The sequence below is a fragment of the Lissotriton vulgaris genome, chromosome 1_1 (assembly GCF_964263255.1).
Source record: "Lissotriton vulgaris chromosome 1_1, aLisVul1.2, whole genome shotgun sequence".
NCBI lineage: Eukaryota > Metazoa > Chordata > Amphibia > Caudata > Salamandridae > Lissotriton > Lissotriton vulgaris.
Window position 1 is genome coordinate 378994948 of NC_141685.1, and position 27973 is coordinate 379022920.

General features: G+C 42.3%; 1 protein-coding gene across 1 annotated transcript in view; it reads right to left on the reverse strand.

Moving 5' to 3' along the window:
* CC2D1B (coiled-coil and C2 domain containing 1B) overlaps positions 1-27973 on the reverse strand; it is a 555234-nt gene that overhangs the window by 202424 nt on the left and 324837 nt on the right. The window contains exons 12-13 of the mRNA XM_086925080.1: positions 20152-20224; positions 17050-17177 (exon numbers count right to left, since the gene is read on the reverse strand). Of these exons, the coding sequence (XP_086781206.1) occupies positions 17050-17177; positions 20152-20224 (201 nt within the window). The remainder of the gene's footprint in view (positions 1-17049; positions 17178-20151; positions 20225-27973) is intronic.

The window sequence follows — 27973 nt, forward strand, 5'->3', positions numbered from 1 at the left end:
AGCACTTGCATTGCGGAGGTCCTGGCACATAAGAGCCATGTATACGAGCACTTCACTGATTTTCGTTTCGAAAAAAGATTTTGGAGAAATGGACTGCTTTAAGAATGATGGCAAGACAGCCTTGCAGAGGAGTGAGTTTGTGAGCAGTAGCACCTCCAGACTGGACTTGAATTGTAGCGTACTGGTCCATACAGGTCTGAAAGGACGTTAAGCAGGCGGACTTGTCCTTACCAATGAATAGGCTGGGGCGAGGCGACGTCGCAGTATTAATGGCGGGGAACTGACACGCATGCCAAGAAAAGGTATGGCAGCACGAGCAGGCAGGCCTCAGGAGTGAACATTTCCCCAGATGGAGATTTGATATTGGACTAGGTAGTTGGTTTGACAATAGGAGGCAAAATGCCTAACTTGGGTGGAGCAAGAACTGGTGTGTGAGCACATCAGGTCTCCGGACGTATTCGAGGGAACCACTTTCACTGGACAGCAGGCGGATCCCAGGACAGTGTTCAGTTCGACATTGTACATGCCCACTTCATTCATTTCAATACCATCATGCATTGGATATGAGGTCCGCAGCCATGTCTCGAGGTTCCAGGTCCCAGATTCATCACACAACCAGGGGTGGAGGACCCCAGGGACCGGAACAGTAAAGGGGGTCAGGTCAGGAGGCTACGGCACTGGCAGACTGAGCGTCGATGGACCAGGTGGGAGTCATACCGATAACCTTTTGGTGTTCTGGTTGGGTTCTGAAGAGGTGCCCCCGCAGAGCCTCACGTCCAAGCACTCCACTCTCCCAACACAACCAGGAAACAATCAGTGGGGCGGTTGTGGTGTGCGGGAGTCTTTAAAGGGAAGACGGGCCCAGCTGTAATACGAGCCCCAGCAGTCCCACAGTGGTACACAAGATCACTGCAGCACCAACCAAGGCAGTAAGCCGAGTCTGGGACTGCTGTAAGATCAAATGCGGCTTTTTAGAGAGGCCCCTATGCTGCCTCAAAGTCTCTTGGCTCAACTAATGTTGCAGCGCCCCTATAGTCTCCTGGCACAATCACCCGCTCTCCAAGAAGGTGCCGGGCCTTGAATAATCATCAGTGGCTCACCTGTGACGTGGGTGGTCTGGGCTGCTGCGACAGACACTTGTGTGGAGGGATACAGCCAGAGTGCGCGCCCCTACGGGAGGTGCAGCAGCTATGTGCGAAAGACCAGGGCTGGTCCGGGCATTCTATTTCCCACTACACCGGAAGATCCGAGGCCCCAGCCCTAGGCAAACAGCAGGTCAAGTCAGAGATCGTTCACCGCACCAACCTCCGCGGTCTGTATCTCCTCTCTACCATTTCGTGCATATGGCCTGTAGGCTGTAGGCAGCCGGCGGAAAAAGCACTAGGGAGAAGGTTTGCACCCTAGATGGTCAGTGGCCTGCGTGGCGGGAGGTCCCTGGGGTCGTACTACACTGTCGGGAGTGAGAAGGATGTCCCAGAGTTGAGAGGATGGAGGTGGATGACGGAGGGAGGACGGAGTACTCTCAAGGAGCGACCACCATCTTGATGCTCAAATCTCTGCCCTTAGTAACCTCACATAATAGTTCTAATAAATGATCAAGGATTTATTTCAAACATTTTTCTTCAACACACAAATTTCAGGATTCTTCTCTGTAATCCAAATGTCCACAAGAGTTATCTTTTAGGAAGGAAGGGGTCTTTGGCAGTGGCTGCCTAGCAAAAACCACTATGCAACATGAGGAAGTTATAATCGAAGAGCCAAGATGGCTGCCATCTGTCTAGAGACACAAGAGTTTGTAGCTGTTCGTAAATGTAATTCATTGCCAGAGTACTGCCACACCACCACGCTCTTCTTATGCGCCAAACTTAAATCCAGTTAGTGCTAGCGCTCCAGAATCGAATCACTGCCAGCTTTTCCTTCGCTGAAAGGCACACAATGGGAGCAAGTTTAAAGTATTGCTTCCCCACACGAACCACCCTAAGCAAATAGTAAGTACTTCTTCAGGCTCACTTCCTCACACCAGATCCCTGACAAGGAGTTCTGGACCTAGTCACTGCTCCTCCCCCAAGCCCTCCCATTCAGCTCTTTCGCCAGCCGAACCCTTTCCCGCTCTAGGCACATTTAACCTCTCTCCACATGTCAGCCAGCATATGCGTCCACATAAAGGGAGGACTGGTTTAGGGCATCTTCCTAAAGCTCATTTCATGTTTGGGTTAGATAGGGATAGAGGCCCTGTCCTGTTTCAATCAATAACATCTTTTCCTAAATTGATCCCTTTCCTCCCTCTTGTGCATTAACCTAATGCATTTCTTACACATCACTGACTGCAGCCTTTCTTCAGTTTTCCTTTAACATAATCAACTGAGTTATCACCCCTCCGGAGCAGACTTCGCAGTCCACACAATACAAGGGACTTTAGGGTATTCGTTTCAGACATGTTTCTGCCAGGGTGGACTTCTCAGATTCATGACATGGCTGCTGTAGAACAGTTGCTCCTCCACCACTCCGGGATATACTCCATATAGTATTGTCTGGTAGCTTACCTTTGCTTCCAGGTATTGAGCCTATGTCGCTCTCGGATGGACTCTGGTTGATTAATCATGACTTCAAGACATGGCTGTTGAACCTGGGAAGGTTACACATTGTATTTAACTAGTTAATAATCTGTGCCTCAAGGTATGGGGCCTTTGTCAGTCCTAGGTGGATCCATATAGTATTTCACCTGTGCAGCCAACTGATATTTATGCACAGTGGCATCTTATTTATAACACAGATGTTCCTCAAGATTATACGTTTTCACTTGCACAGCTATGTCTACGTACACCCTACCATTTTTAAATAGGTCTTTGAACCTCAAACACCTCACCCAACAGCTCTCATATAGGACATAGTACAGTCAACATATGTCCCACTGCATACTATGAAAGAGAACCTTGAAGTCAAATGCAAATCGGAGTGTTTCACATCCTAATCGGAGACATGAATTGCTAGACAAACCTGGAATACAATACAGCTAGGTTCGGTTTAGTTTACTGTCCATGTCGATTTAAATAGGCTACAGCTATAGCACGCAATAAAATGAAAATAAAACTTCTGAAAGCTGTAAACCCCGTCCATCATTATCACTGATTTTATGGGCAAACACAGACTAAAAATCTGTCAGATAAAGGCTTCTTCTGCCAGCAGATGGTCTATAGGGAAAAAAAGGAAACATTTTCTTGACATAAAATACTACAGTGATATGCACCATACAAATACAAGTTCCATTACATAAAGTAACAGATAAATTAAACAGAAAGTCTTTGCTGGCAATGCTTATTTGATTGGCAATGATCTAATACAAGAAGATGGAGCATTTAAAAAAGTAGAAGAAATGCATCTTCAGACTACTGCAACTTCTGCTAAGATGCTGATTGGAGGTTTTGACAACCTAACTGATACATAGTAATTGACACACTTTCTAATTGTTACTACGGAAGCAACGGTGACACCAATCACAGCAGAGAAGCTCATTGGTGTGGAAATTAGAAGCTGATTATCAGAGCAAGAAGGACTAATTTGGAACAAATATGAAACGAGAATGGCAACCACCCTCAAGGCAACACAATCCTTACAACATTGACGAGGTAAGACAGTCATACAAAACCAACAGTTATATTCTTGTTGTTATAAAACATCTGTGGGAAGTTGAAAAAAGACAAGGCACAGCATCCAAAAGGTGAGAACTGCAGACCTAAACACTGAATTGAATTAGCATACAGAAGTAACCTAGAGGGGCAGTACAGTTTATAGAGTTCAAAACATACTGGAAACCACAAAGGAAGAAGTAGAATGCAAGTATATGTGAGCCGTTACAAATTGTAAGAAAATTACCATCAGACAGTTGGAGTGTATGCCAAGCCCAAAAAAAAATGGCGTATCAACAGAACATGGCAGGGAATACGTACCAGGGAAGGAAAGGTTTACTACGCTATCTACCCATAGAAAGAGTCTTCTCTGAGCTCCACAGCTTGCCAGTGTGGAAGATAAATCAAAGATTGAAGTCCCAGCACACCATCAGCTATTTACAAATGGAGGTGAAGCATAATCCTCAACAGTTAACACTGCCACACTGTTTGCCCCCATAGCAGAGCTCAATGATTATACTTGCCAAGTGCAGATGGGTAGGAGAATATGTCATAACACAATTAAAAGCAGTCTGAAAGATCTTAAATATTATGTTCTGATAAGATATTTTAAAAAAACTACCAAGTATTTAATACTAGGTATAGCTTAACATCAAAATTAAACAATGATACCAAATACATTATGCCACATTGAACTACAAATAGAAATCCTTTTACAAATGTAGATTCTAAGGATCCGTAAAGCCCGCAGTGGTAGAAAAAAGTCTTGAAAAAGTCTATGCCCCAGTGGAAGTACTTAGTGGGAAAAAACTTTAAATAAATCTTGGGATCTAGCAGTCTAGCGACAGAAGCAGAGCTTAAGGGTCAAGTTACCTTAGAAACTAGTCACTGTCGTGGAAAAAACATCTTTTGAATGAGAATTGGGCTTTGAGTGTTTCAAACAGAAACAGTTTCCTTGGTTTAGTTTGACTTCTATTGACAAGACAGACGTTTCTTTGAGCCTGGGTTGCTTCTGAGGGAGTCTGTTAGAAGTGCAATGTCCACAGCCTTAGCCCAAGAAAGGATACTGGGCAGATTTCAAGTGACAATCTGGACATTTTAATACATTTTTCTGGCTCTAAAGTCCAAGTCTCAAACATGCTTTAGCGTTTGTTGCACTCTATAAATATAGTTAAGGTTTTGCTATCATTTCAGTCCGGTATTGATGATCTTAACAAACTGCTCACCAGAACGTGTCACGCCTTCCCTGAAGTTGACCTAATTCAAGTAGACAAAGGAGAATCTAGCATCTGAATCCAACCAATATTGCCTTGCGATAGAATGAACAGAGGACCGCTGCTGCACAACAAATGTCAGCAATAGACACATATCAAAGCAGAGAAGCATATGAAGCAAACACCTTTCAGAATGAGCCATGATCCCTAAAGACACTTGCTAATTGCAGCATAAATTCATGCTGAAGACAATGCAAGAAAAATATTTTGTTTTTTTGCTGCCTTGCCGTTCCTTGTATCCAAACATAATTCAAAGTTCTAAAGTTAGAAGCTTAGTGCACTTTTAGGGTCATAGTAATGCACGTGTTCTCCTAATTTTATTTTTGATATAATGATTTTATTGGTTTTGCAGATAATCAATAAAACAAGGTGATACAAATAGAAGAATACAAAAGAGGCAACAATCACATCAGCCATCAGTACAGGTATGTGAATAAGTTGTTCCACTTAGCTTAGTGGATCTCTCAAACCGAGCCAGTAGTGTTCAAGTCATTTACCCCAGATCTTGGCATGTTTCTGCGGGCAGCCCCTAGCTGTGTAGATGGGCTCCTCAAATTTGGCGCACAAGTCTATTCCAGCACACTACTCGGTTAGGGTGGACACAGTGGTGGTTCTTCACTAGCGAACAAAGCGCCCTTTGGCCACGATGAAGCCATCCCTATCAAGCAATGATCTCCACAGCGGTCTGCCACCTCATGGAGAACTCCAAGCTATGCCTTGTTACGGCAACAGGTTGATAGGGGGTCCCAGCACCTAGGTAAGGGTGTTTATGATGCATTGCCAGTAGGAGGCAATGAGTGGCCATTGCCAGACCACATGGTAAAAGTCTGCGTCAGGGCATGTCAGTGGTGACATTCAGGGCTAGGAACACACCCAGCATATCATAGTCATCGTGGGATGAGATATGTGCATTGTAGGTCCGCTTTCGCTGTCCTCATAAGTGAAGCTAGATTAAGGTTCCTAGGTAGTTGACGCTTGTAAGTTGAATGGGTATGGACATGTGCCATTTCACTGTGGAGACCTCACTGTCAAGCAGTACCAGCAACGTTTTACTCTGGTTGACCCGGAGGCCCGAAGCCTCCTCATATAAGTCTAGGATTTCAGTATATTGCAGACCCGAATAGAGCGGGTGTGAGAGGAAAGGAGAATGTAATTCGCGTATAAGACGATGTGGTGATCGGTACCATCTGCTCAGTGCCATCCTGATAACCTGGGGATCGCATCACAACAGCCGGGCCAGGGGCTCAATTGGAAGGGCATGAAGTTTGAAGAGCAAGAGCACCCTTGTCTGGTTCCCTATTAAATGGGAGAGGGATTGTCTGGTTCCCTGTTGAATGGGAGAGGGGTCTAGAGTACTTCGCTGATCAGTATTCCCGCCTGCAGCTAAGAGTATAGAAACCGGATGCATCTGCGTAGTCTGGAACCCAGTTCCATTTTCTTAAATACATGAGAGAGGAAAGACCCATCTACTGAATCAAAGTCTTTTTCAAAGTCAAGGAGGAGGGTGGAGGGGAGACGCTCTCTATCTATCGCCTCCGTGTATAGGTTGAGTAGGTTGGGGAGAAAGCTGGTCCACATATTTATAATAGTACTCTGTCAGGAACCCATCTGGGCAGGTGTCTTACCCAAGTGCAGACCGTGCATCGCTTCCTTGATCTGCTCCACCATAGTCGGGTCGTAAAGGGCAGCCCTGCCCGTCCGGGAGAGCGTAGCAGTGGTATATTGTCAAGTACGGTTGTCAGCAGCTCCTGTGCTGGGCACGATCTACTCCCATTTAACTATTCAAAGTATGCAGCAATGGCCGAAGCTACCTCCGGGTAACTACTCATTGGAGCACCATTTGAGTCTAGTATCTTGGGGGCAATCCGGAGTTCTTGTCCCTGGTGACCAGCCAGTATAACCACTTCTGAAACTTGTTGCCATGTACATTTTTGTGTCGAAACCCTCCAGCAGAAAGCCATGGAGGGAGAATATTTTTGCTAGGGTCTATGGCCTGCCTACGATTTCTGTTGGCTGTCTGATGTAGCTTTTCTCTAGCTCTAAGATGTCAGACTTAAGGGCCACCATGTCTCAAGATTTTTCCTTCTCATTACGTCAGATATATCCCCTGGCAGTTCCTCTAATGGTAGCTTTACTCCCAGCCCATAGTTCACCCGGCGAATTTACCGTACCTTGGTTCTGTGCAAAGTAGTGGTCTATTTCAAGGAGAGGAATATTCCACATTTCACGTCTCTCAGGTACCATGTATGAGGCACCATAGGGACCTAAGAGATCCTCCATTATCTCCCAGGGTCACCATTACTGGAGAGTGGTCCGAAATGCCCCTGGGTGAATATTGCCCAAAGTTATATGTAACATGTCAGTTGCCTGGAGCAGTATGAAGTCAATTAAGGAGAGTGACTTGTGAGCTCCAAATTTGTGGGTGTATTCCTCGGCCCGGGTGTTCCAAGTCCGACAGCTGGCACACAGACCCAGTGAGTCCATCCAGTCTCTTGGGTTCTTGGACCGTGTCTAACAGTTGGTGATGGGGGGACCTATGATGTCTATGTCAGGGTCTGGGATGGTATTGAAGTCACCTCCCATAATAGTCGTCCCCTAGGGAAAGTCCCAAGACGGCGGTCGTCAGGGCGTCCAGAGTAGTGGTCTGCAATTGGCGGTTGCAAAAAGAACAATTGATGGACAAAATGCAGAACAATGTCATACATTTACCCCAGGACAGAGATCTGGGCCTAAATCCATCATTTGTTTGCTCACCATGCCATTCCAGTTTGGACCCAGTCATATGCAATTCAGTCTTTACCCTGCACCCAATGGGAACAGTCCAGCCCGAACTGCCAGGCCAGGTCCTCCCTGGACTGGGAACAAGCATCCTAGGACCAGTTTCGGGCTTTCAGCAATTGGCGGAGGCACATATACACTAAGGAGATTGTATTGTCTTCTTTCGAGGATCTATTCTACCCCCACAAAACTATCCATTGGGTCTTGATTGCTGGTGTCACCGTCATAGGAAGGATTCTGTGCAGTAGAAACACTACTTGCCCCAGTATTGGAACTTTCAATGATTCCCATACTTTGTATCATTCCCCCGTCGTCTGAATAGGAGCCTCGGTAAATAAAAAATACCATAGCAAAGTCCAAAAGAGAAAACTAGGCCTAGGCCTCATCTCATTTTGTAGCCTATCCGCCTCTTTTTGTAAAAGAGACCAAGAATTCTGTAACAACCAATCAGAACTGCCTCACCCCTTAGAACCCTCCTGAGAGAGCCTCAGAGCCTCAGATTTTTCTACCGCACGTTGTGCTCTGCTCAGATGTTTTCTTCAACTTGGATTCTTTGACTTTTTCTTCAAATTTACAATGTCTGACAAGGAGAAGAAGGCACTATTTAGAGCTTGTGCTACTTGTTCTAAAAAGAGGATGTTTGTGGAGGACAAGCATGATGACTGTATCTACTGCTTGTACCCGGACCAACAAGCCACAGATTGTAAGATCTGTAGGACTTTCTCGACGAAGACCTTGAGAGACAGGGAGGGCCGCCTGTTAACGTGGCTGCAAAAGATGAAATCACGTAAAGAAGTGATTTCATCTGACGATGAGGACTCTTCATCAGCTGCGACCTCCAGAAGATCCAGAAAGAGGGGTAGGTCATCCCCTTCTACTTCTACTGAGCCACCTGTCAAAACCTTACAAAAGACCTCTGATCGGTCTGAAAAGGTTCGTCCCATTAAATCTCCTCACGAGGTGAAAAGGAGAGGCTGGGACAGGCTGCGGAGACAGACACAGCAAAGAAGGTGAAAAAAGACGTTTCTGTTACTTCTCCGCCATCTCAGAAGGAGAAGGAAGGCAAGAAGCCTTCTGCTGTTCCTCAGGAAGGAAAGCGTGACAAGAAACCACTATACAAAGCAAAGCTCTCGCAACTACAGTAAGATGGCATAGATAAAGTACAGTGACTGCTGAGAATTAATGAACAGAAGCAGATTCTTTTGTGTGTTTCTTGTAACAGCAAGATGTTGGTTCATTTTTACGTTATATCATTGTGACATACTGCACATGGTGACCGAAGTGCATCCAACATGCAGTAGTGACGTGCGTGTTCATTTGCACAGGATAAGTGTGATTCTTCACGCTATACGTCACGTAGACATTTTAGCTAGATGCCAGCACCTACCGTTTCAAATATCACCGCACCTGAATGCCCAACCACCTCACAAACCCTCGTAATGTAGGATCACTGTGTGTGCGAGCTAAGAAGCACCATACACGCAACCGCATATCACCATAGTTCACCATCTGTGCACCACCATACAAAATCAGCCACGCTCTTATAGCATTATTATTCACATGTCTCAACGACATCACAAATCACACTTATCCTGTGCAAATGAACACGCACGTCACTACTGCATGTTGGATGCACTTCTGTCACCATGTACAGTATGTCACAATGATATAACGTAAAAATGAACATGCTTACGTTATTTTTGTACCATCAGCCCTGAAGAGTCGTGTTGACTCAACCGCACACGACGAAACACGTGTCGGCAATTGTGACATTCCTCAAGACTCGAGAGAATAAACCAACATCTTGCTGTTACAAGAAACACACAAAAGAATCTGCTTCTGTTCATTAATTCTCAGCAGTCACTGTACTTTATCTATGCCATCTTACTGTAGTTGCGAGAGCTTTGCTTTGTATAATTGTTTGGACTGTTGACTTGTTTAGACGGTTAAGGGTGTTGTCCGTCTGCTCTTCACGCACTACACAGCAACAATCCTCATCACACACTGTAACGTACCAACTTAGGCAGTGCGCCCTCCAGCTCTGAATTTCCTAAAAACCCCTTTCCAGTTTTCCGTGACAAGAAACCACGTCCATCGACGACGAAATCAGCAGGTACGTCGACAACAGTTTCAAAGAAAGACCAGAGTTCTCATATAGCTCTGTCGACGGTTCCGTCGACGGTGGCGTCGTCGACATTTAAAGTGCCTGTTTCCTGCTCGTCGACGATGGTGTCTACATTCTCGACGTCTATGTCACCGAAGGTAGTGTCGACGAGGACGACGCCGACAACGACGACAGCAGCTTTAATGGCGATGACGACGAGCTCGTCGACGACTACGTCGACGATCAATCCACCGTCGACGACGAAAACTCAGTCGACGAGATCCATTCCTCCGTCGCCTGTCCCGTCGACGTTTCTATCGTCGACGATTACGCCGACGAGTCCGGCGACGACGAGTCAGTCGACGAGGTCGTCGGCGATCCAAAAACTTCGCATTTCCTTAAAAAGGCAACAAATAACTCCTGAAATGACCTCTCCTAGACGAGTAACACCTTTGCCTCCCACTCTGTTGTTCGATGAGGAGTCTGATGACCAGGGTGATGATGGTCCTTATGGGGATGCCCACAGCCCATCGGACTTACAAGTAAAGTGCCAAGATACAGATTCGGAGGAATATTACGATACAGGACGCCAATATGTCCAACAAGACAGGCCTCCACAGAACTTACACCAGGAGATGGTGGCAATGCCGTCTTCTTTAGTCACAAATGGGAGTTAGATTAAACCATTCTGGAGGAGGTGTTCTCCGTCTGGGGGACCCCGACCATAGACCTGTTTGCAACCCCGGAGAACACCAAATGCCGTTTCTATGCAAGCAGGGATCACCATCCGGGGTCCTTGGGGAACGAGCTTTCGATTGCCTGGTACGGCGCATTCTTTTACGTTTTTCCTCCGATACCCCTAATCCCTAGGTTGTTCAGGAAAGCCAAGGTGGAGTCGTGCAGAATGATCTTGATTGCACCGGCGTGGCCCCGACAGTTCTGGTACACAGAACTCCTCCTGCTTTCTCAGGACCATCCAATTTGCCTGCAACCGGTTCCTTCTCTGTGGACGAGGTCTCAGGGTCAAGTATTCCATCCGGACCCAAGCTCGCTTCACTTGACAGCGTGGCTCCTGATTACAGGGAATTTCAGAATTTGAACCTCAACAAGTAGTGTAGGGACATCTTGTCTCAAGCTTGAGCTCCAAGTACGAACAGAACTTATAGGGCAAAATGTAAGAGGTTCTGCCTCTGGTGTCAGAAACAACATCTTCACCCTTACACTTCGGCTCCGCATCCGATTTTGCCATACATCCTATAGATGACTAAAACTGGATTGGCTCATTCTTCTGTTAAAGTTCATCTGGCAGCCATCTCGAGGTTCAGACGGACGTCTTCAGGTCCTTTGCTTTGGTCCGCTAGGATTGTCAAGCAGTTCTTGAAAGGCCTGTTCAGGGTTTTTCCTCCAGTCCGTCCTCCTTCACCTGTCTGGCAACTTAATTTGGTCTTGGCTCAGCTAATGAGAGCACCATTTGAACCCATTCACAAAACGGACCTTAAATTCCTATCTTGGAAGCTAGCTCTTCTGTTGGCATTGACATCAGTCAGACGGATTAGCGAGCTCCAGGCGCTGACAATCGTGGAGCCCTTCCTACAATTCAAGCAGGATGTCCTGATCCTACGGACAAATCCAAAGTTCATCCCGAAGGTTCTGAGGTCCTTACATTCTTTGGACGTTCAGGTGTCTAAAGTTCAATTTGGAGTGCACGAAACCTTTTAGGAAATCCTCACAACTGTTTGTCTCCTACAGTGCCCCGCGGAAGGGATTTCCGCTGTCCAAACACAGCATTTCTCGCTGGATCTCCAGTGCTATTTAGTTCTGCCATCAAGAAGCGGGCAAACCGCTCGAAAGAAGAGTGCGTGCACATTCCACAAGATCAGTGGCATCGTCAGTGGCTCTATTTTCAGGAGTCCCTATCAAGGACATCTGCAGGGCAGCGACGTGGAGCAGTACGCATACCTTCACGAAGCACTACTGCCTGGATTCTTCTACGAAGAATGATACAGCTGTTGGACGGGCAGTCTTGAGGAATCTTTTTCAATGAGAGGTGAGCTTTCCCTACAATCCCTCCTTCCTGTTTTGCACATTTTGTATCACTTGTGATAGTCCTTGCTAATGTAACAAGTATATATATATATATATATATATATATATATATATATATATATATATATATATATATATATATATATATATATATTACCTACTGGCGGTCGCCAGTAGGTAGTTATAGTTAGGATTTTTTTCAATGCAAAATCTCAAAATTCTATTGTGAATAACTTTGGCGTCGGTTGACGAATCTGCCTGAAAATTTCCTCAAATTTGCCTCGCGGAGCTCCGGTCCTTCCTTGAAAGTTTGGGGGGGGGGGGGGGTGGGATTCGTCAAGCGGGGGCCGAGATAAAAGGGGGGTCCCAAAACGTGTTTTTCCCATGTTAATTTCCATAGGGCGGTCGAACTCACTTTTAGCCCGAACGGCTGAATGGATTTGCACCAAACTTGGCAAAATTGTAGGGACTGGTAGCCCGATGTGCCTTTGCTATGTCTCAAGATATGTGCTCCAGTAATTTTTTCGAAAATTAACTTTGAAAAAATAAATATTGGGCTACATTGGGCTATATATATGTTAGAGCTCAAATGTAGCCCAATGTAGCCCAAAGATGGCCACCAGAGACAAAAAAAACAAATGTAGCCCCAATATCAGCCATGTAGCCCAACTGTAGCCCAATGACAGAATGTCCCAGAGTGTTCTAAAGAACAACTAGAGCGCTAACAGTCTTACTTATGACAAAAGTATGGCACACCTGAAGTCATCTTGATTGGAATAAAGTGTTAACACTTAAAAGATTTAATTTGCAAAGGAACAAAATGAGGGGGTTCATTTTGCCATAGAAATTATGATTAGTGCTGAAGAAAGAAAAATTAGGGCACATTTTGAGTGACTTCTCAAATCCTCTTATATTTAATTAAAAAAATTCTGATATGCAGTCTCCCAAGATGGCCACCAGAGACAAAAGAGCCCAAACGTAGCCCAAATATCAGCCAGATGTAGCCCAACTATAGCCCAATGACAGAATGTCCCAGAGTGTTCTAAAGAACAACTAGAACGCTAACAGTCTTACTTATGACAAAAGTATGGCACACCTGAAGTCATCTTGATTGGAATAAAGTGGTAACACTTAATACATTTAATTTGAAAAGGAACAAAATGAGGGGTTTCATTTTGCCATAGAAATTTGATATATATATATATATATATATATATATATATATATATATATATATATATATATATATATATATATATATATATATATATATATATTCACTGAAAAAACCATAGGTTTCACACCAGTTATAGTTAGGAATTAGTACACAACTGAGAGGTTTTTAGGTATTCCAGAAAGACTAGGCGCACAACCTTAGTGACCGCAAGGTAAACGTAACATACAATAGTCAGTATAGGCAATGAGGCGAGCGGTAATCCCTCACAACCGCTCTGGGATGGACCAAGGAGATCCACACAATATGCAAAAAACAACAGAGCCCCTGCACTATACAATGTCAATCAATACTTGATAGTACTGGTGTCGGTTGAGGTGGAAGTTAGTTAAGCACATCAAAAATATCAGGTAAAACTTCGAGAATAAAACACCATCAAAATGACATATATCAGTTCAAAGAAACGTTCTGTTCTTGGTGTAGTATTTCAGTTTATTGTTCCTTTGCATGGGCCAACACGTGTTTCATCGCAGGGAACAGACTGCGAATCTTCAGGGCCTCATAAGTGTTGGGCGAAGTACGTTAGTAAGAGCACCCGGTTGGTGCGATGCATGGAATCTTGTATTCGGATTTCCAAAACGTATATTAGCGAGTAATGTTTAAATATTTAAATATCTGTATCTGTGTCTCACTTTGTGTATAAGTGGCTGCATGGGTTGGTGAGTAGCTACATGAGTGTGTATATGGGTTATTAGTTGTTTTTTTGAGTATCAGTATCAGTGTCTGTATGGTTCGGTGGGGGATATTACTTAGAGCACAGATGCATGAATGAGTGACTCACTATTTGTATGTATTTTGAAGACAGCATGAGTGCAAGACTGAATGGGTGGATGATTGTGTGTATGGGTGGGTTAGTGAGTATGTGTTTTTATAATTGATTGTTTAAGAGAGTAAATATGTTTCCGTTTTTGTAGAGGTATGTTTAGTGGTGTGTATATAGCAGTATAATCAAGTAAATGGTTTTTTGATAGTTTATTTGCATGTGTGAATTTGTGTGTGAGTAACTATATGGATGAGTATTAGTGTGTAACAGGATGTATAGGTGTATGAGTACATATGATGAGTAAGTACATGCATGAGTGACTATATAGAACTGTTGGTGAATGAGTGGATATGTATGTAGATGTTGGAATTACCTAATAAGTTGTTGTAATTGGTATTGGTTTCTCCTTTTTTAAGAAAATTTTAGTTTCTATTTTTGAATGTGTGTGTCAAAGGTTATTTTATGCTGATAGGAGGTGTGCCACTTTGTCACAAGGATGTTGTCATCAGTGATGTCATTTGATATGTCACCAGTGATGTCATGAGTGATGTCACTGACCATGTCATGAGTGATGTAATATGTGACGTCATCAGCAGTGCATTGCACGCGCAAGTTATAGTGAGTCCAACTAACTATAACGTGGGAATTTCAGTGGTTTTATGCGAGTAAAATTTCCACCTAACTATAACTGGTGTGAAACCTATGGTTTTTTCAGTGAAAATATATATATATATATATATATATATATATATATATATATTAGATTTTCGAATGTGTGTATCTATGTGGCAAGGTGGTGATATTCTTGTAGCAAAATGTGCTTTTAGGGCTTACTGCTAGCTACTCTGATACAGAGCATGGGAATCTATGAAAGTTCCAATACAGGGGTAAGAAAACAAGTTACTTACCTGTAACTTTGGTTCCCCGGTATTGGTAACTTTCATAGATGCCCATGCGCCCACCCTCCTCCCCTAGGAAACTCTGCCTTTTTCCTGAGATAGTGGCTGTTGCACAACGGCTACGAAAATATGAGGCTCTCAGGCTCTCAGGAGGGTTTTAAGGGGTGAGGCAGTTCTGATTGGTTGTTACAGAATCCTTGGTCTCTTTTACAAAAAGAGGCGGATAGGCTACAAAATGAGATGAGGCCTAGGCCTAGTTTTCTCTTTTGTACTTACTGCTATGATATTTTTTATATACAGAGGCTCCCATTCCGACGACGGGGGAATGATACAAAGCATGGGAATCTATGAAAGTTACCAATACTGGGGAATCAAAGTTACAGGTAAGTAACTTGTTTTCTTCTCTGGATTTTTGGATGAACCCGGCATGATAGTCATATGACTGCCATATGCTTATCTCCTCAGGAATGGGCAATCGGAACCATCAAATGGGTTTCTTGGAGCTTAGGGACTAGAGGCTGGAAGCGTTTGGCATATCTGAGAAATGCTGTCCACTTGATGTGGTCTAGGAGACCAATCACGTTCCAGGACATGACAAACAGTTTTGTCATCTGGAGAAATGGGAGCGTATGTATGGATCAACCCTGAGTGGGTTCCTCTTTGAGTGCAAATAAGGGGGGTTTGTAAACCGACTCAAGTTGGTTACAGCTTTAAGGGTGGGGTTGGTGCAGACAACAATAAACATATAACAGTTCCCGCGTCCACCCCAACTCCCCTCTCTCCCATACTTGCCCCTAAGAAGCATATGTTGCCCCATAACTTCTCCTTAACCAATTAATTAGTTTTATGGGCATTAGAGGCAGATCTCTTCCTTTAGTTCGGATTTTCTTGGTGTACGACCGCTACTGAGCGCTTGGGGAGGGGGAGAGGGAGGTCGTATTGCCTCAGATCTCCACGTCCCTACCATCCGGTCTGTGTCCTGGCACAGCTCCTCACAGCACTCCCAAATACTGCAGCTGGACGGGTTCTCATTCCAAAGTGATTCTAATCCAGGCACACCCTGGCATGTGGGGCATATTGTTGAGGCCGGAGAGGCCCCAATGCCTCAGGGACATCTGTGCATGGGATTTCGGTGTACTGTTCAACTCCAAGGATCTGGAGGATTATCAGGCCCGGGTACAGTTTCTCTGGGAGCAAAGTTTCCTCCTGGTGCTAGATCTCGCTGGGCAACTGCACTCACTCGGTTCTTCTAATTTTTTATATGAGGCAGTGGAAAAACAGCAAGCCAATTTTCTGGTTGAGTAAAAACTCCAAAGTCCCCTTTGAAAAAGGGGCCATTGTGGAAGCAAGTTAAAGAACCTCTTTAAAAACATACAAAATAGAGTACCTTAAGCAATCATTTCTTTTGAGGGGCACAGCGAAAAAAGCAAAATGTGATGATATTTACAGTGTTAAAGACTTATAGTATGGCATGTCCAGTATCTTGTTTTGAATACTTAGTGGAATGCATTCAGGTTTGTCTTTTTAGCAAAACATCAGCACAATGCCTCCAGATCTTTTCTGAGGATATACTTAGAGGCCTCAAGAATATTCAAGTCAATTTTATTATTTGTTTTTTCTCATGCAATGCTGATGAAATTGAGCAAGCACTCTCTAATTTCCATAATTTAATTGTATCAAGCCAGAAGACAGGTTGTGTAGAATCTCTAAAAAGCATATTGTCTGAAACCAACTCCTTCCTACCCAAAGAGTTTAACTTCTTTGATTTGTGGTCAGAGGACAATTTTTCTTTTATATAAAACAAGGTGAATGAATCACCACATTTTCTAAAGGGGGTGTCACACAGAAATGCTTTTTCCACACCATTTTGCTTACAGCTGTTCAAAAGGATTATTTCCCTTATACTAGTATAATCCATGAAATACATCATTAAAAGGCAGACAAGAATATGTAATCAGCCTAATGGCTCTATAATCATTGTCAGGCTGTGTCTCTATGTTATTCAGAACACATCTGACTTTCGAGCACCTCAGCATTCTTTGAACTACTACTTCAAGAGAACTTTTCAAACAGCACTGCATAATGAATTAAAACAAATAATCCCCATAATACCTTCCAAATAAAACAGTGATCCCAACAGACTGGAGTCTTTAATGGTGTATATAATAAGGGTAATATTAAACAATGCATTCAATATTTTTTTAGCTGACAGAAGAATACAACACATGCAGAAGTATAAAAAGATTTGTAAACAGTTTCTCTGGTCGAAAAGTTGGTTTTATAAATGTAATGTCTGATATATATATATTTTACAGTTAAACAAACCTCATCTTCTTCATCGTCATCTTCATTTTCCTTAACTTCAGCATTGGCTAGTTTAGAAGCAGCTTCCAAAACTCCAGCAATCGTACTCTCACTTTCGGAGTGCTCCATGCCAGGTATAGGAGGAAACCCTGATTAACAATAAAATTAAGTGATGCAATTAATAATACTCAAAACAATGAATTACTCACTGTTACAAACACATTTATATTAACAATGTAGTATCTTTTTTTCAAAAATAAAAATAGAAAATGGCCTTCATCTCTGCAAGTAGATTTTACGCTGGTCTCACATTGTGCATGACCAGCAGGCAATGCTTTCCTGCCATTTTCTACTGTTAACAACAACTCAAAGGTGATACTACATTCAAAAACGTGACAACCAATAATGTGTTACCAGTTCCATATAAGTCCTGTTTCTTTGTAACCATCTTTTTCCGATACGGAGGGCAATCTCTTAAGTACTCTTTTTTATTTTACTTAATTTGACAATCTCCATTGAAGTGTTTCTATCACTGTTTTTAGGAGAGTGTGATACAGCATGCAAGCAGCATGACCCTTTGACCCCCCCCCCCCACACACCACCTTGTTTCTACCAGCCCTGAAGAGACACAAGGCAAACCGAATGTATGTCCACTGTGAGAAAGTGCACGTGTTCCCTCACAGTATCACACAATGTAGCAAGAGGAGCATGAAGTTATACTCAAGTGAAGGCAGGGCAACTGCCTCAGAAGTCAATCTTGGACAGTGAAGCCAGCCTTGGGCTACAGACACCCATTCAGCATCAGCAGCAGACGGTGATAAGAATGATGTGCAGCTTTACATGGAGAGCGGCAGTGCATTTATTCCTCCAGACACAGCGGAGGTCTGTGATACAGCACTTTTGAACAGTCAGGGACCTTGCAATAAATAGCTCAGAGAAAGAGCTCTGCAGATACTCACAGAGAGCAGGATTACATTTTAGATGCTATCTTGAAACATACAATTAAAAACTAAATCATAATGGAGGCATTGTTCAGGAGGGCAAGGGATTGCCTGGTGACTCAGTGAGGGACAGTTCCTGCAGTGACACCTGAGTCTTTAGAGTCTAAACCCATAATAATTTGTAGTGGGGCAAGAGCACTAGCAGTGATAATGCCATAGCAAGGAGCATGTGAACATTCAATGAACAAAGTAATGCAAGCAAAGAGGCCACAGTACATTCTATTTTAGAACTCGATGATGGGACCAAACAGCAGTGACAATGATCAGCATAGGTTCAGATGACTTGAGAGTGTGAAGCAAAGAGAACAAGAGCAGGAACTTGTGGCAATATCAGGGTTCGATATGGTTTTCTCCCATGCACGGCAGAACCTCAGACAGAATATGCAATTCACCAAAATGGATGGACCACCAAACAGGGCACAAAGAAACCAGCAGGTGCATGACCTCATTTACTCACATGGGCGAATGTTAAAATGACGGGGACAAAGTGCAGGAAGATCCTAAGGAAGGAAGACTTGATAAACAAATGAGATTCATGTATATCTAGTTGAGCTGCCAGATACCATGATTTCTTCACAGGGGACAAATGCCATAAGAATACAACAATCACTTAAGTGGAACTTGAACAAAAATGTTAGGGAATCCTAACAAAGACTTTTAGATCAATGCCTAGAAAGGACAATTTCTCACAAAGCCGAGACCCTCGTTGGAAGAGGGAATGTACTGTCAGATTGGCAATCTCATAACTTTACGGATGGACATATGGAGGATATCTGGGGGGCACTGGGACCTCACAGGACTTTTGTGATCAGAAGTTGAGTTCATCCGGGAGTACTGGGGTCAAGCTAATATGCAGCATAACAGATCTGGCTGGGATGGCTCACCGGTGTGTGGAATACGAAGACAAACACAATTGTGAGGAAGTTGATTTAGTTCAGAATTTCATCTTGGAACTGGCAGGGAAGCGAAATATACATGACCATCAGATCAGTGATTCTAGGGAGCCATGTTGAAGTACAAAATGATCTGCACATTGTAGAAAGACATACGGAAATGATGTCCTTCAAGAAAGAAAGAGACTAAGCACTTTGTGAAGTCAAAAAGAAGTATTTATTCATACTCTAATGGCTACTAAAGGAGGAGCTAGTGAGGAAACAAGTATCTGTGAAGGTGATTCTTTATGTTTACTCTTGTGATATAGTAAGAAAGATGTACAAGCCATCAAGATCAGGACCAGAGCACTGATGCTGGTAGGGTAGTGTTTGTTAGGCAGATGATGAAAACTAACACAAGCACAGTGTTTTCTTTCAGCTTTCCAATGGAATCAACCCAATGCATGATGAAGTAATTAAATGTATATGAGGAAGGGACAACAGAACTATAGTACCACACATAGTTACAACTTTTGATTTGTTTAAAAAAAAATGTATATCCACTGTCTTCAATCACAATAGCCAGATGGATCAAGTGAGTGACGGAGCCGTTCAGAATCGATTACTTTCAGGTTCAGGGAACACTCTACAAGCAGTGCAAAGACATCCAAATCTCTAGAGATGTGAGCCACATTTAAAGATGTTCAAGGCTGCAGATTTATATGCCCATTTTACTCTCTTGAGTGGTATGACCTCAGTCCCATACATCATATGGCAGAGCTAGTGGTAAATAAGCTTTAAATTAAGCATAATCTGCACCTTTTGGTTCATATGATTTTTTAAACTATTGAGCAGGAGATTTAAAGGTTCTAATAAATTTGGACACACAGATTCGTTCACCCAAATGCAATCTGATGTTTATGGTGGTTCTGAACGCATAGATTTTAAAGAAGGAAAATAGCTTTTTTATTGAAACTATCCTGTGTATCTGATAAGAGCTCTGATATTTATCAAGTTTGGAGAAAGAAAAGGTAAACTGAGTTTAGATATGTAAAGGGTCGGATAGGGTGGAGTGAAATGACGTTCAATGTGTTCTTGATCAAAGAAACAGGGCCAAAGGAAGGAAACAGAAGAACTGATAGGTTACATAGATGCGCATAGGTGATAATATGTCACGTTTAACAAATTCAATGTAGTATTTGTAATGGACATGCAAGACCTTTTCATACAAGTGTTTATTAAGCACTTACCAGGCGGTATTGGCAACTCTTCAAAATTCACTTTTCTCCCAGCTTTCTGGGCCCTGATGGCATCCTGATATTGCTGCAATTAAAAGGTATTTTACAATCAGACTCTTATGGACATCTCTCGTTCAATTATTTCTGTGAGTTCACATTTAGTTTTATTTCCCTTCTACATCTTGTTTCATGTTTGCAATAACTTTATTTAAAGGTTTTTGTTGACGGCAAAGAAGTAGACATTACAGTCACTAGCAAAGAATAATAGCATTAATGCAGGATGTTAAACATTACATAAATATCATCCCAACAAACATTTGAATTTCTCAATACAAGTACTTTCATAAAAAATAGCACAAAATCAAACGTCAGGCATTCATTGCCAGAGACAAGTGACGCATCCTATATTTGATCATATGAAATGGGACGCGGTCCCCCTCGCATTGAAGATTTAGGCCCCGGGGACCCAATGCCCCAAGGCCCGCATTTGTAAAAGGTAGGTGCCCTGGAGCCGAACCAGGGTACCCACCATACTCCTATTGGAGGCTGCGGGGGAAAACCTGCGGCCCCAGCCGGCTTCCCACATGCAGTGAGAGCAGGCATTACTCCTACCCACAGGGAATAGGTACTAATGCTGCTACCTTCAAGCAGGAGCAGTTTTTTGATCTGTTTCCCTGCCCGCATCAGAGTGGGCAGGCAAACAGATCAAAAGTCTGCTCCCAGCAGGTGGGAGCATTTTCAAAACTCCTGTCTGCAGGGAACGGATGTGGTGTTTGCTACCACTTGGCAGGAGTTTTGAAAATGCTGCCACCAAGTGAGAGCAAACACAGGTTTCCCTGCCCATTCTGGGCACATAAACCGTATTGTCCCAGGAATGGATTCACTGGCATATAGCATCTGAGCGGTCCCAGGTAATGGGGTATCCAGGCCATTATTGACTCAGGTAGGGGGGACAAAGTGGCCCCCTTCCCATTTTTTTATAATTGTGGACTGGAGGACTGTCATCGCCTGGGTAGTGGGGTCAAACAGCTCCCCTTCCCTTCTTTAATGATTTCAAGCCAGGGCGTAGGCTCCCCGGGGCCTCTGATGGCAATGGGAGGGGCAAATACTACTAAATGGATTTACACCAAATCACAAAAAGCACAATCTGCGGACCAAGACCCAGCGTCCTGCCACATTTGGTGTAATTCCGATTTTAGGATTTTTTCCTGTAGTCTGGTCTAAACAAGTCTATGGAAAATGCATGGGGATTTTGCACTTTGGGACCTACCCCGACGGACCATACTGAAACTTTCCATGCAGGAGCGGAGGTGGATGAACTTTTTGGGGGGAAAGTTTTGCAAAGATGCATCAAATGGGGGGAACCCGGAGTAGTTCCCATGTTTCAGGTGTAGATCAGCTCCTTTATAAAGAGCACTCTACACCACCGACACCGATATATATATATATATATATATATATATATATATATATATATATATATATATATATATATATATATATATATATATAATACAAATATTCTAGCAAAGATCAACAAACGCACATATAAAACACCTGAAAAAAACTTCTCCAAAAAGCAATGGGAACTTGTTAAATCACTATCAGAAGATGAAAACCTGGTGATCCGTCACGCAGACAAAGGAGGAAATATCGTCCTATGGGACCAGAAGGGGTACATCGAAGAAGCCCCGAAACAACTTAGGGACACTAAATACTAAGTGGAAAGCACTATAGAAGAATATAATGCAAGCATAATAAAAATCTGGACTATCTAACAACATGGAAAGACCAAGGCCTCCTACAATGGGAGGAATTCTGCTACTTGAAAAAGGATTATCCTAAATTACCTAGTTTTTATCTATTACCCAAGATCCACAAGAATGCCACTAATCCACCAGGGCAACCAATCGTCTCATCAATTGGATGTGTATCGGAACATATATCTAAATATGTAGATTATTATTTATGAGAATATGTCCTGGATCTACCATCATACACCAAAGACACCAAATACTTTCGCTGCAAAATAAAATATATTATTTGGGAAGATGACTACCAACTTTTTACAATGGATGTCAACTCATTGTATTCAATATTAGACCATGAACTAGGTTTACAATGTTGTCATCACGATCTGAAAAAGAGAAGAATTTGTTACATGGAACATAAAATGATATTGTTGGAAATGATAAAATTGCGTCTATCACACTATATTTTTCTGTTCAATGCCCAAATGTTTAAAAAAAAGTCCTCGGTACAGCAATAGGGACTTGTTTCGCCCCGAGTTTTGCAAATTTATTTCGCGGGGTGTGGGAGGAGGAAGTTAAAGAGAGTATCAAACATACAGAGACAGGGGAAAGGATCGTGAAGTGGCCAAGATACATCAACGACCTTTTCATTATATGGAAAGGGGATGAAAAGTCAGCCGTAACATTTATTGAGAAATAGAATACCAACAGCTATAACCTGAAATTTCAGCAAATTAGCTATAGAATTTCTTGATGTGTTAATAGAAATACAACAGAATAAAATATGCACCAGGTTACATAAAAAAGAAACAATAGGGAACAGTCTTCTCCATGCTCTAAGCAGCTACCCAGAAACACTGAAATGGAGTATACCATTCAGCGAGCTGCTTAGAGCAAGGAGGAACAGCAGTACTATGGAAGATTTTCTTACTGAACAAGAGATTATGTTGGGGAGACTCAGAGAAAGAGCATACCCTTAATGGGTACTTGAGAGAGCAAAGCAAAAAGTGAAAAATATCCCTAGAGAACAAACCCTCGAAGAAAGTTCTAAGGGGGGGGGAAGAAAGTAAAAATCAACCTAGAATTATTCTCACTTTCAACACAGAATCCAAAAACATTGCTAGAATTCTCAATAAAAACTGAAACATGTTAACTTGTGAACCTACTCTTACAAAGGATTTGTCTAAACGCCCTTTTATAACACACAGAAAAAGTAAGAATCTTAAGGACATCCTTATGAACGGAGATGTATCCAAACCCATGACCAACAACCGTCTCAATCTAAAGGGATACTTTCCATGAGGGCACTGTAGGGTGTGCCCTACCAGCAACATGTGTAAGAAATATCTCACCCCAGTAGCAGAAAAGAACATAGAACAATTCTTGAATGTCCATGCCATCTAAGATACATGGGTAGTACTACTTTAGCAGTCAAAAAAGAGTGATGGAGCACATGCGGGCAATAAATAAAGATCCGCACTATCCTGTAGCCAGAGCTTTTGCCAAATATCATCTGTCAAATAGCTCACTGTTAACATTTTATGCAATAGAACAAATAGAATTTAACAGAAGGGGCGGCAATAGAGAATTGCAACTTAGACAAAGGGAGTCTTGGCACATTATTAACCTGCAAAGTAAACATCCGGGAGGCTTGAATCAGGATGAAGAACTGAGTGTCCATTTGCGAGAACTGCAAAGATGATGTCTTTGATATATTGTGAATTGCAGTTTCTGGAAAAAAAAGTTGTATAATGCAATGTGATCATGTTTATTCAGAGTGCTTTTACCTTTACTATTAGATACTAATAGTTCCTTATTGTGTTTTACTGTACTTTCTTTTAATTATAGGAGGAAAGGAAGAGGCCGACTCCGGAAGGGTATCGAGATAAACCCCTACCCTTTTCTTCCAGAATGTCATATCAAGCTAGTTGACATCGTATAGGAGAACTCCTGTGTTCATAGTAATACATTTATGTTCTAGTCTGTTTATTTATATATAGTAAAGGGAAATAGGTAGCACTACAATTGCATATATTTATATTTATTCACTTTCTTTGGGTGTTGGCCTCAAATTTAATTTGTGGGAGAAAAATTGTTGCATAAAACAAGATAATAGGTGGAAGAGTAATGTAGTAGTTGATGTTTGACACTATTTCGAGAACAGATTAAATGAATAATGAACTGTGATTTATATCATGAGTGCTAATAGTGTGAGTGGACACTATTTCAGATGATGAACTTGATTATTTGACACTATGTCATATGAATTGGTTTTGAGATTACCTATGAATGGTACTAAGGTAATGGTGGAAAATGGTTAACTTATCATAATTTATGGCACTATGTCAAAAGAAAACATCGACTGAATAGAACCATATGTACATATAATGATGTACGTTTGACGGCACTATGTCAAAAGAATATATGGACTGAATAGGACCAATTGTGTATATATAATGAGCTCAGCTAACTAGCTTAAAATGGCTGCCAACTTACATCATTGTAGTAGGAATATCCTAATTAAGTCCTTTCTCTGCCTTTACTAACGACAGTATATAGGTAACTGCAACCCTCACTTCAATGTGTGATCAAGCCTGCTGCGACAGGCGAAACACCTAACTAAAATTAAACGAGACCTGGTGATGAAAGGATAGCCCTTTGTGTGATCGTCTTATTCAAACTTTAACTGGGAGAATTTGAAGTCGTCGTGCTCCGCAGACATCTGACGATCAGTCTGCCATGGGCGGGGAGAGACAGAAGTAGCAAACTACTGGGAAATATATACATATATCCAAGCTCCAAATCCCTCAAACATACCCAGCCGGGTTAGAAGGAAAGTCAGCACTCACAAAAACAGCAGCAGCAGTTTCAGCAGAAAAGTTTATTTATCGAACAAACGCGTTTCGGGAATGAGATCCCTTCGTCAGTGTTAACATCGGAATGCGTTGCGCGGCACCATTATCTATGTTTGCAATCCATATTGAAACAAACAACGGACTAAGGTTATTGCACTCAAAATGCGCGCCATCTTGAATTGTGTTCAAATTACACAGATAACCATAGAAACATTTCGCATTTCTTTTCGTTTCAACATGCATGACATTTCAAACCATTCATTATTTCTTCGACATGAAGCACATTAGGGCAATGTTTGTCTTGAGAACGGTTATTGAATAAACAATTATGCCGTGGATCCGCTACCCATAACTGCATCCTATGGGAAATTAAATCCCACATGAATAATAGATACAATTATTCGTAAAAACACCTCTCGGAGCAAATTAGCATTGCACAAGACAATGCTCATTATATACTGGATGTATTAAATTTAACTTGCTATGTTAAACAAAATCTAGCCGTGGATCGGCAATTGCGGCCTCTCTGGCCGCTAACATCTCAGAGTAATGTTAAAAAACAATGTCAAGCTTTACAAATCGTTTTTGGTCATCAAACAATTTCATTAGTACATCCTCAAGTTAAAAATCAGGGTTTCCATCACTTTAGTGTTTAAAGTATTAAACCAACACATACATGCTAAGCATATGTTATTCAACCCAGGTGGGTTGACAATTCTTCCCCAATATTCAGTCCCTTCGGGGCCCTAGTTTCAAGATCGATAATGAAACGGGACTACAATCTTCTCAGTGTCTGTAATCTATTTCCTCCTCTGGGATTTTCTACCACTTGATCCAAACAGAAGTATCTGAGGAGATTCCTGTTACTATTGTGTTTAATAGCGAAATACCTGGCTACCGGGTACGTGAAATCCTTGTTCGTTATAGCCCGCATATGCTCTAACACTCGAAGTTTAACAGGATTGATGGTACTCCCCACATATCTATACGAACAGGGACACATCAGGCAATATACTGCATGATCCGTATGACAGGACATACATTTGGTGATTTTTCTCCCACCTTTACAGCCTGCGACTTCATACGACAACGTTCTTTTGCTAGCAAAACAGGCTTTGCATTTTCCACAAGGAAAAAAGCCCTTGACGTCCTTTAGTGTCCCTATCTGTTTTTCTTGTGGTTGTAAAAAACTATGAACCATCTCATCTCGTAGGGAACGTGCCTTCCTGAAGGTTATTAAAGGTTTCTCCGGGATATCAGACCCTACTATTGGGTCAGATTTGAGAATATGCCAGTGTTTTGATAAAATAGATCTTAGTTTAAAGGAATCAGCAGAAAAAGGTGTGATCATGCGGAAGTTCGTTTCTTCAGGGGACTCAATTTTTTTGCTCTCAAAAAGGGTCCTACGAGGTATCGTTCTAACTTTCTTCAAAGTATCTTGAAGTAGGTTCAAGTTGTATCCTCTATTACAGAATCTCTTTATACTGTCTGCGGCTGCTGTTTCAAAATCCTCATCATGTGTGCAGTCGCGTTTGAGTCGCATGAACTCCCCATAAGGGATATTCTTAATTAGTTTACGGGGATGACCGCTAGAAGCGTGTAGAACGCTGTTGCCAGCGGTCGGCTTACGATAGAGTTGGGTGCAAATGTGCCCATTTCTCGCAGTCACTTGGAGATCAAGGTAATTTACCCTTTCTTTATGGATTTCTCCTGTGAATTTGAGATTGCACTCATTATCATTTAGCACTTCTATGTACCGTTTAGCCTCATCTATGGACCCATCCCACACTAGGAACAGGTCATCAATATACCTGCTCTATAATACCACCTTGTTGTTCCAGGTGGCATTCCTGGGGGCCCAGGCTACCTGCTCCTCCCACCAGCCTACGAATAAATTTGCATAGCTGGGGGCGAAGCAGGAGCCCATCGCCGTACCAGAGCATTGTTGATATAGTACATCCTGAAAAAGAAAGATGTTGTTATATAGACAGAATCTTATGAGTTCTAATAACATCTTATTGTAAGTAGCAAACTTCAGTTCTCTTTGGTTCAGGAAAAATTCAACAGCTTTAAGACCTTGTTCGTGGTCTATGCAGGTATAAAGACTTGTTATGTCTAAGGTAATTAGTACATATGACCTCAAGGAAATAGATTACAGACACTGAGAAGATTGGAGTCCCGTTTCATTATCGATCTTGAAACTAGGGCCCCGAAGGGACTGAATATTGGGGAAGAATTGTCAACCCACCTGGGTTGAATAACATATGCTTAGCATGTATGTGTTGGTTTAATACTTTAAACACTAAAGTGAAGGAAACCCTGATTTTTAACTTGAGGATGTACTAATGAAATTGTTTGATGACCAAAAACGATTTGTAAAGCTTGACATTGTTTTTTAACATTACTCTGAGATGTTAGCGGCCAGAGAGGCCGCAATTGCCGATCCACGGCTAGATTTTGTTTAACATAGCAAGTTAAATTTAATACATCCAGTATATAATGAGCATTGTCTTGTGCAATGCTAATTTGCTCAGAGAGGTGTTTTTACGAATAATTGTATCTATTATTCATGTGGGATTTAATTTCCCATAGGATGCAGTTATGGGTAGCCGATCCACGGCATAATTGTTTATTCAATAACCGTTCTCAAGACAAACATTGCCCTAATGTGCTTCATGTCGAAGAAATAATGAATGGTTTGAAATGTCATGCATGTTGAAACGAAAAGAAATGTGAAATGTTTCTATGGTTATCTGTGTAATTTGAACACAATTCAAGATGGCGCGCATTTTGAGTGCAATAACCTTAGTCCGTTGTTTGTTTCAATAAGGATTGCAAACATAGATAATGGTGCCGCGCAACGCATTCCGATGTTAACACTGACGAAGGGATCTCATTCCCGAAACGCGTTTGTTCGATAAATAAACTTTTCTGCTGAAACTGCTGCTGCTGTTTTTGTGAGTGCTGACTTTCCTTCTAACCCGGCTGGGTATGTTTGAGGGATTTGGAGCTTGGATTTGTTGACGCGGACACCATCGCGTTGTTGGCACCCGCTTTTAGAGTGACTCGTACTCGTGGTGTTGTTTGAGCGAACATATATATATATATATATACACATATATACATATAATGAAACGCACAATGTCCTGTGCGAGAGGAGCACTGTGACAGTTGGTGCCTACAGCAAGACCAGGACAGGGTCTATCTTTTAATTATCCGGCAAATATG